We start from the raw sequence: 10,000 nt of genomic DNA on the forward strand, positions 1-10,000 counted from the left end.
TCTGCTTCTCCTGCGAGTATCTCTACTGCTGCTGCTGCTGCTGCTGCTGCTGCTGCTGCTGGGCAGCAAACCGAAGCTAATGGGGGGCCCCTAGGGCCCTTGGGGGCCCCCTCAGGGTTCAGCGTCCAGGACCCCTGGCTGCAGCAGCAGCAGCAGCAGCAACAGCAGCGCATGAGCACTGCAGCAACACAGCGAAGACAGCTGCTGCTGCCTGCTGGTTTCAGCAGCAGCAGAAGAGGCTCACGGCGCTTTGAAGACAATCGGGATGCAGCAAGGCCCTCAGCAGCAGCAGCAACACATACACAGCAGCAACAGCAGCTGCAGCAGCTGCAGCAGCAGCAGCAGCCGCAGCAGCAGCAGCAGATAGGCAGCTTCATGAGTAGGGACCCCAGCGAGTTCTACTATAGCAGCACTTCTCCTTTGCTGAGCCTCGGTGCTGCAACGAGCCCAGCGCCAGCAGCAGCAACTGCAGCAACAGCAACAGCAACAGCAACAGCAGCAGCAACAGGAGCAGCAGCAGCAGCAGGGAGCCCCCCTGAAGTTTTTAATCTACAGGGAGACAGCGATATAGATGCCGCAGCTTCAGATAGAGAAGCAGCAGAGCTGCAGGGCCTGCAGCAACTGCAGCAGCAGCAAATGCTGCTGCAGCAGCAGCAGCAGCAAATGCTGCAGCAGCAGCTGCAGCAGGAGCCCTCCGTATTCCCCCCGTTCAGCAGAGGGTTTGTTAATGGGCCTCTCTCGGCTGTATCTGCTTCGCCAAGGCTGCTTCCTGCTGCTGCTGCTGCTCGTGCTGCTGCTCCTGCTGCTGCTGCTCCTGCTGCTGCTGCTGCTGTTGCTCCTCCAACGTCTCCTGTGTCTCTGCAGCAGACCTCACAGGCCTTTCTATCAAGCCCTATAGGAACACCCATGCTGCATGAAGCAGCAGCAGCAGCAGCAGCAGCAGGGGCTGGGGGCATTCAGCAGCAGCAGCTGCTGCAGCAGCAGTCTCGCCCGCCGCTGCTGCAGCAGATACATTCTGCTGTAGCGCCTCCCAGGCAGCACTCATCTGCTGCTTTGAAACAGCAGCAGATTCAGCAGCAGCAGCAGCATCAAATGCTGCAGCAGCAGCAGCTACAACAGCAGCACGAAGACGAATATCAGCACGTACTCCAGCGACTGCAAGAGCAGCGGCTGATGTACGAACAGCAGCAGCAGCAGCAGCAGCAGCAGCAGCAGCTGTTGCTGCTGCAGCAGGAACAAGAACTTCAACAGCAGCAAGAGCATCAACAATTGCAGCAGCAACTCTTGCTGCAGCAGCAGCAGCTGCAGGGACAGCAGCAGCAAGGCCTCGTGATGGCCTCGCCTGAGATGCCGTCACTCCGCTCAGCAGCAGCGCTGCGGTCTGCAGATGATTCAGCAGCAGCAGCAGCAGCGGCAGCAGCAGCAGCAACAGCTGCTGCTGCTGCTGCAGCAGAGCTGGAGGATGGGGAGCGCGCTGCACTGCAGGCGCAGCAAGATGCTGCTGCTGCTCAGAGTGCTGCTGCAATTGCTGCAGAAGCAGCAGCGGGAATGGAGGCTGCTGTAGCAGCAAATGCAGCAGCAGAAGCTACTAGAGCAGCAGCAGCAGCAGCAGCAGAGAGAGGACCGGCTCTGGCAGCACAAGGCCAGGTAGCAGCAGCAGCAGCAGCAGATGCGGAAGCTGCTGCTGCAGTAGCAGAGCAAGCAGAGGCCCTTGTTCATGCAGCACTAGCAGACTTGCAAGCAGCAACACCTCTACAGCAGCAGCAGCAGCAGCAGCAGCAGCAGAGACTCAGACAGTCTATAGGCAGGCCCCCAAGGCGCTCCTCGCGGCCTCACCTGATTGAAGGCACGTTGCTGCAGAATCAGCAGCAGCTGCTGCCAAGCCAAGTGCAGCAGCTGCAGCAGCAGCTGCAGCAACAGCAGCAGCAACAGCAGCTGCTACAGCAAAGGCACCAAAGGCCCTTCCTTCAGCATACATTAAGGGCTCAACAAAGGGCGCAGCAGCAGCAGCAGCAGCAGCAGCAGCGACTTGCAGAGATTGCCGCATCGCGGGCTGCTTCCCCGCTGCAGTACAGGCAGCAGCAGCAGCAGCAGCAGCAGCAGACCACGCGAGCGCAGGAGCTGCAGGAGAGACTGCGGCAGGTGATGAAGGAAGAGGAGGCCAGCAGAATGGAGTTAGCTTTGCTGCAGCAGCAACAGCAGCAGCTGCTGCTGCTGCCAGAAGACGCAGCAGATGCAGACTTTGCTTCATATGCTGGAGACAGGCTCCCGCAGCAGCAGCAGCAGCCGCAGCAAGTGGAGGAGCCGTCTTCTTTTACTCAGCAGCTGTATATACAGGCAGCAGAAGAAGAGGCCTCCGAGCAGCAGCACCGGATGCTGCTGCAGCAGCAGCAACAGGACAACCAACACTACCAGCTGCAGCAGCAGCAGCAGCAGCAGCAGAACCCCCAAGTTGAGGATTGGAGTATTGGGGCGGCAGGGGGGAGGCAGCAGCTGTCTCTGCAGCGCAGCAGCAAACAAGACGGAGCTGCTGCTGCTGCTGCTGCTGCACTGGACACCATTGCAGATCAGGTGTATGCAATATCGCAGCAGCTAACGGAGCAGCAGCAGTTGGCGCAGCAGCAGCAGCAGCTGCAGCAGCAGCAATACACCGCGGCCATACAAATACGGCAGCAGCAACTTGATCGACAGGAGCAGCTGGTCTCACAGCAGCAGCAGCAGCTGCAGCAGCAACAGCAGCAGCAACAGCAGCAACTAAAGGATATCCTGGAAACTGCTGCTCGCCTGCAGCAGCAGCAACTGGAGGTGCAGCACGCTAGCTTGCTGCAGCAGCAGCAAGCAGCAAATGAACAGCGGGGCTATCTCGCAGATTATACAAATGCTGCTCTTGCTGCAGCAGACTCCGTTTTGTCTGGTGCCCGTGCTGCTGTTGCTTCTCTGAACACCTCTAAACCTTCTGCTGCTGCTGCTGCTGCTGATACGCTGCATGTGACATTTGGTCGGCAGCCTCGAGATGCAGCAACTCTGCTGCAGCTTCAAGAATCTGTTGCTGCTGCTGCTGCAGCAGCAAGCAATACAGCAAAGAGACAAGGACAAACACCGACAGCAGGAGAGATTGCATGGAGTCTTAAAGACGGTCAGCTGCTGCTGCTGCTGCTGGTGCTGTTGCTGATATATTCCTGCTACTAATGCTGTTGCTGCTGTGGCTCCTGCTGCTGCTGCTGCTGCTGTTGTTGCTGCTGCTGCTGCTGCTGATCCTCGTCCACCTTCTGCGTCTGCCGCATAACCGATGTCTCCCCATATCCATGCATGCATTTCTTTGATGCTGTTGCTGCTGCTGCTGTTGCTGCTGCTGCTGCTGCTGTTGCTGCTGCTGCTGCTGCTGCAGAAGAGTTGTGTGACTGCCGCAAGCCGATCCCCGATCCCCAGGCGCTGCTGCAGCTGCTGGAGCGTCGGCTTGTCCCTGGCAGCGCAGCAGCAGCAATTAAAAACAGAAGCAGCAAAGATATTCTGTCTAAGGTTATTAAGTGGGCAATGGCAGCAATTTGGTACATCATGCTGCTGCTGCTGCTGCTGCTGCTGCTGCTGCTGCTGCTGCTGCTGCTGCTGCTGCTGCTGTTGCTGCTGCACCTGCTGCTGCTGCTGCTGCTGCTCCTGCTGCACATGCTGTTCCTGCTGAACCTGTTTCTGCTCCCGGCCACTGCACATGCTGCTGCTGCTGCACATACTGCTGCTGCTGCTGCTGCAAGTGCTGCTGCTGCACACGCTGCTGCTGCACATGCTGGTGGTGGTTTGGCAGAGGCTGCTGCTGCTGCTGCTGCTTCTGATGTGCACCATATTGCTCTTGTTTTAGATGATGCTGCACTCTTCGTTGCTGCCGGATCTGCTGCTGCTGCTGCACCTGTTGCTGCTGCTGCACTTGTTGCTGCTGATGCACATGCTGCTGATGGTTCTACTGCTGCTGCTGCTGCTGCTGCTGCTGCTGCTGCATGAATGATGTTTGTTTCTGTTGTTTGTTTTGCTGTGTTTAGGGTTGCTGCATTTTTTGCTTCTTTGTTTTATTTAGTGTTGGTTTTAGCCTTTGGTGGTTCAGCTGGCAGCAGCAGCAGCAGCAGCAGCAGCTTCCGCTGGATCTCTTTTTGCTGCTTTTCTTTTTGTTTGCTGCTGCTGCCTTGGGGTATAGGAGAGCTTTTTAGTTTGCTGCTGAAGTCTAAACATAATAAAAATCCGGCTAACGTTAGCTCCCTTAAAGCCTGGGAAGCAGCGCGTAAAAGAAACACTAAACAATGCTGCTGCTGCTGCTGCTGCTGCTGCTGTTGCTGCTGCTGCTGCTGCACATGCTGCTGCTGCACAGGTTGATGCTGATTCCAGTGCTTCTGTTGATGCTAGGGCTGCCACTGCTGGTGCTGCTGCTGATAGTGCTGCTTCTGCTAATGCTGCTGCTGCTGTTGATGGTGCTGCTGCTATTGCTGTTGTTGGTGCTGCTGCTGTTGAAGTTGCTGCTGCTGCTGCTTCTGCTGCTGCTTCTGCTGGTGCCGCTTTGCAGTTGGTGGTTCTGTTGCTGCTGCTGTTTCTCCTACTTCTGCTGCCCTTCCTGCTGCTGCTGCTGCTGCATGCAACACATACCCCCAAAGAGGCTACTGATCCCTTAACACAGCACTTAAAAACCCGCAGCAGCAGCAGCAGCAGCAGCAGCAGCAGTAGCTTACTGATTTCTGTCCTTTTTCTACTTTCTCTGTAATAATCTTTATCTGCACTTGCACCTATATACAATTGCTTAAATTATTTTATTTAATATTATTTTATTTGTTTGTTTGCTGCTGCTGCTGCTGCTGTCTGCAGTACACCCTGGATTGAGTTTGCTGCTGGGCTGCATGTCGGCCTTCTGTTTGTTTTATTTTTTCTTTCGTTATAATAATGATGCTGCAGATTTAAAAGCAGCAGAATCAGCAGCAGCAACATGGATAGGCTTCCTGCTGCAGCTCGCTGTTATATTTGCTGCCGAGGCAAAACCCATCACAAACCCTACACCCTAAACCCTAAACCCTAAACCCTAGACCCTAAACCCTAAATAATATGCATTAAACTATACGCAGTAAATAATCAGCAGTAGACAATAAACAACCAACAGTAGACAAACAAGAAACCCTAAACCCTAAACCCTAAACCCTCGATCTGCCTTGCGGCAAACCTTATTCAGTAAAAGGCCTTCTTCGCTGATAAGGGTTTGAGGTGTATATGCAGCTATTTATTTATGTTTATTTTGGAGTGTATAGTCAGGTCTCTTCTTGTGGGGTTTGTTGTGTCAGTAAAGTTTATATATATTTTTGTATTTGTTTGAGGTGTACATGCAGGTATTGATTTATGTTTGTGCTGCAGGCAACGCTGCGTCATTTGCTGCTAGGCTTGCTGCAGCAGCAACTTGCTGCTTCTCGCTGCACTCATGTTGCTGCTGTTTGTCTGTGTCTTTGTGCATTTCGGCGTTTAAATGTTTTATCGGGTAGTTGCGCATCATATAAAGATACAAAAGAAGAGAAGCAAGCAGCAAAGCAGCTGCAGCCTGCTGCTGCTCTCTTTCCTCCTCCTACATTTGCTGCTTTTGCTGCTGATGCCCCTGCAACAGCAGCAGATACAGCAGCAGATGCAGCAGCAGCAGATTCAACAGCAGATGCAGCAGCAGCAGCAACAACTGCAGCCACCACAAAAAGCAACGACACGCAGCAGCAAATTACATACACGCTGCAGCAGCACAAACAGCAAGAACCCCCACAGCAGCAGCAGCAGCAGCAGCAGCATCAAATCGTTATACCTCTTACAGTGGCAGATGGTGCTGCAGCTCCGTCAGTTCCTGCTGCTTCTGCTGCTGCTCCTGCTGCAGTGATGCAGCCGCAATCTCCTCGACTCATCCTGCAGCCAGCAGGGGGGAGCCCTCAGCAGCAGCAGCAGCAACAGCAGCAGCAGGTGCTGCTGCTTCAAGTTCCTGCTGCTGCCCCATCTATAGCACAAACGAGTCGGGGGTTGCTGCACACCAAGTTGCTGCAGCACTGGAAGGAGCAGCAGCAAGCTCTCAATCAGCAACAGAGACAGCGAAAGACATCTTTTGCTGTCCCTTTGCTGCACCCAGAGGAGCGCACACTCCAGCAGCAGCAGCAGCAGCAGCAGCAGCAGCAGCTTGCAGCTAGCCTACTTCACCCTCCCCCTCCACTGACTTGGCAGGCGACGGGCGTCCACATGAAGTCTCCTTCTATTTGTTTGCGGAGAAGCAGCAATTGCTGCTGCTGCAGCAGCAGCAGCAGCTGCTGCAGCAGCTACCGAAGCAACAGCATCTGTCGCAGCATCAGCAGCAGCTGTCGCAGCAGCAGCTGCTGCTGCAGTGAGAGCAGCTGCAGTGAGAGCAGCTGCAGCAAACACGGCAGGCGTAGCTGCAACAGATGCAGCAAGAAGCGGTGGAACAGCTACCGCAGCAGCAACAGCAGCAGCAACTGTAGCAGCAGCAGCAGCAGCAGCTGCCGCAGGTGCTGCACCTCCAGTGCGTTGAAACGCTGCAGCAAGCAGAATCAGTCGAGGGAGGGTTTGCTGCCAGCAGCAGCAAAACCCCTCAACTGCAGCAGCAAGGCGTCCTCGCCTCGCCAACATCGCAGCAGCAGCAGCAGCAGCAGCAGCAGCAGTAATAGTAGTAGTAGTAGTAGTAGCAGTGGGCGGTGGAGCAGCAGGAGCAGCAGGAGCAGCAGGAGCAGCAGCAGGAGGGCTTCCTGCTGCAGCAAACCTGCAGACGCTATGGCAGCAGCTCTTGCTGCGTCTGTTCCCTTGTCTCCCCCTAGTGTGCAAGCTTGCGAGCAGCAGTTTGCTGCTGCAGTGTCTCCTGCAGCAGCAGAAGGGTATAGGAGGTGCAGCAACAGCAGCAACAGCAGCAACACCATCTGCAGCAGCAGCAGCAACAGCAACAACAACAGCAGCACAAGCAGCAGCGGGGTCATCACCTACAGACGCAGCAACTGCAGCACCTGTCTTCTTCCCACTCCAACCCCTGAGCAGCAACTGCAGCAAACGGAGCAGCAGCAGCAGCAGCAGCAGCAGCAGCAGCAGCAGCAGGGAGTTCGCTTGCTGCGTCCTGAGCTTCGGCATGCCTCGTTTTACTCTTCTTTAGGCTCACCTCGGGGGCCCCCCCAAACTTACTTATATCCTTCAAGAGGTGCAGAGTTTGCTGCTGCTGATCGCAGCATAAGGAGCAGCAGCAGCAGGCAGCAGCAGAGATTTGCTGCAGCAACAGCAGGCCAAAGGCTTGCAGCAGCATCGAAGGAGACGACTGGAGAGGAATCAACGGTCCCAAGTGTAGCGGTGTTTACGAGCAGCAACAGCAGCAGCAACAGCAGCAGCAGCAGCAGCAGCATGGGGGCTGGTGCTGTGCCTGCGTATAAGGCGCTGCAGATGCTGCACTTCCTTGCTGCAGCAAAAGCCCAAATCATAGTCAGAGGAGAGACGCAGCAGCTTCATTCTGCTGCTGATGTGCTGCTGCACGGGGCCCAGCTATTCCAGGAGCTCATAGATTTTCATATCATGCAGCAGCAGCAGCAGCAGCAGCAGCAACAGCAGCAAATGATGTCGGCATCAGGGACACAGCAGCAGCAGCAGCAGCAGCAAGAGGAACCGGTGGTGCTGCTTCCGTCTGCTGGCTCGGGGAATAGCTTTCTAAACAGAGATGCTGCAGCAGCAGGAGCAGCAGCAGCAGTAACAGCAACAACAGCAGCAGGAGCAGCAGCAGCAGCAGCAGCAGCAAGACAAGGAAGCGAGAGGGGAGGGTCGCCTGGGGCATGGAGGCAGCTGTCTCCTACAGGAGAGCAATCTCAGCTTGTAAGCAGCTATAGAGGCAGCAGCATGCGGCAGCAATTTGCTGCTGCTGATGCAGAGGCTGAAGAGACACTGCAGCAATATGCTGCTGGGAGACAGGGGGAGTGGAGGCGAGATGTGCAGCACTTCCGCAGCAACAGCAGCAGAAACAATTACTACAGCAGCAACAACAGCAGCAGCCAAATTAACCCCAACAACTTCAACAGCAGCAATAATAATAATTTCAGCAGCAGCAGCAGCAGCAGCAGGGCCTATCCTCAGCCCTCAGAGCCAGTCTCCTGGGCGTCGCAGCAAAGAGACACTGCAGCAGCAGGAGACAGATCCCCTGCTGAGTTGCTGCTGCTGCCGCCAACCCCACAGTTTTCTGCTGCTTCTTCTGCACCAAGGGCATCGGAGGGGTATCTGCCTTCTTCTGCTGCAGCAGCAGATGCAGCAGCAGAACCAAGCAGCTCGTTCACAGACCTCGCGTACACCCAGCAGCAGCAGCAGCAGCAGCAAGTGCAGCAGCAGCAGCAACAAATGCAGCAAATGCAACAAATGCAGCAGATGCAGCAGCAAAGACAGCAGCAGCAGCTGCAGCAACAGCAACTGCTGAGGCAGCAGGAGCTGCAGCAACACTTGCAGCAGCAGCTACAGCAGCAACAGCAGCAGCAGCAACAGCAGCAGCAGCAGCAGCAGCTAGCCTATCCCGACAGCCAAGTGCTGCATGGATTAGAGGCCTCTGTTTCTCAGCAGCTGCCTCTATATCCGGAGCAGCAGCTGCTGGAGGAGCTGCAGCGGCAGCAGGAGCAGCTACGTCTCCGTAGCGCCCAGCTGCAGCAGCAGCAGCAGCAGCAGCAAATGCTGCAGCGCAGGGGGGGAGGCTCTAGGATGCGCAGCAGCACACAAAGCGGCAGCAGCAACTACTTTGCATTGCCAACTGCTGCTGCTCTATTCCCTACAACAGCAACAGACAAAGAGAGATTGAGAGACATCTTCACCCCGAATAACAATCGAAGGACCTCTCCTGCTGCTGCTGCTGCTGCTGGTGAGGGTGCAGCAGACTTTGACTCCGGAGCGTTTGCTGCAGCAGGGCAGGTAGCCTCAGCACCCGTTTGGCATCGCAGCAGCAGCAGCAGGGACACTCCAAACAACAGCAGCAACGGTGGCGGAGGCGGCAGCAGCAGCAGCAGCAGCAGCAGTTCGCGTCTCTTCACCTTTAACCCAGAGCAGATCGAAACTGCAGGAGTATCTGTTACCCCCTCTGGGGGCCCCCCTAAACCCTTGGGGGCCCCGGGGCCCCCTGGACCCCTAAGGGGCCCCCATGAGTACATGGGGGGCCCCCCAGGGTCACCTGCGGGCCCCCATGGGTCCTTTAGGGGCCCCCATGGGTCTCCTGGAGGCCCCAGAGGGTCCATTCGGGGGGGCCCCCAGGGATCGTTCGGGGGGGGCCCCCAGGGTTCATTTGGGGGGGGCCCCCAAGGGTCACTGGGGGGCTCTCAAGGGTCCTTTGGGGGCCCCCACGGTTCACTGGGGGGCTCTCAGGGGTCCTTTGGGGGCCCCCAAGGGTCAATAAGGAGCTCCAGAGGCTCCTTTAGTGGGGGCCCCCAGGGTTCATTTGGGGGGGGCCCCCATGGATCACCTGGGGCCTCCAGGGGGTCCTTTCGAGGGGGTCCCCAGGGGTCCTTTGGGGGCCCCCAGGGGTCCTTTGGGGGCCCCCCTGGATCACCTGGGGGCCCCCAAGGTTCGTATGGGGGCCCCCAAGGGTCATTTGGGGGCCCCCAAGGGTCATATAGGGGTTCAGAGGGGTCTGTGGGGGCCCCTGTAGGGACCCCTAGGGGGCCCCCACAGGGGGGACCCCCACCAGGGAGCACCTTAAGTTTAGTTGCTACCTCTGATGGTGTTATAAGTAGGGTAATTGAGCAGCAAACAAGCGAAGGACTGCAGCAGCAAATTAGCTCTGTCTCCGCAGTAGACAGACAGCTCGAAGAAGAAGAATTACTCGGGGTCCCAGCCCAGCAGCAGCAGCAGCAGCAGCAGCAGCAGCAGCAGGTTACGGATGTGCAGCAGAGCCCCAGCAGCACGCTCTTTGCTGACAGTCGACCACACTTTGCTGCTGTCTCCTTTGAGGGACGCCGGAGGAGACGCAGACACCGCAGCGGCTGCAGCAGCA

The 10,000-nt window shown here is 56.7% G+C and overlaps 1 protein-coding gene across 1 annotated transcript in view; it reads left to right on the top strand.

Annotated features, from left to right (window-relative positions):
• Nucleotides 1-10,000, top strand: part of EAH_00051130 (hypothetical protein, conserved) — a gene marked incomplete at both ends in the record, with an annotated part of 11,398 nt that continues 1,398 nt past the window's right edge. The window contains 5 exons of the mRNA XM_013391249.1: nt 1-3,136; nt 3,389-3,548; nt 4,094-4,177; nt 4,390-4,478; nt 5,405-10,000. The exon at nt 5,405-10,000 is cut by the window's right edge and continues 254 nt beyond it. Of these exons, the coding sequence (XP_013246703.1) occupies nt 1-3,136; nt 3,389-3,548; nt 4,094-4,177; nt 4,390-4,478; nt 5,405-10,000 (8,065 nt within the window). The remainder of the gene's footprint in view (nt 3,137-3,388; nt 3,549-4,093; nt 4,178-4,389; nt 4,479-5,404) is intronic.

Source organism: Eimeria acervulina, genomic scaffold (genome assembly GCF_000499425.1).
Source record: "Eimeria acervulina Houghton genomic scaffold, Eah_scaff870, whole genome shotgun sequence".
NCBI lineage: Eukaryota > Apicomplexa > Conoidasida > Eucoccidiorida > Eimeriidae > Eimeria > Eimeria acervulina.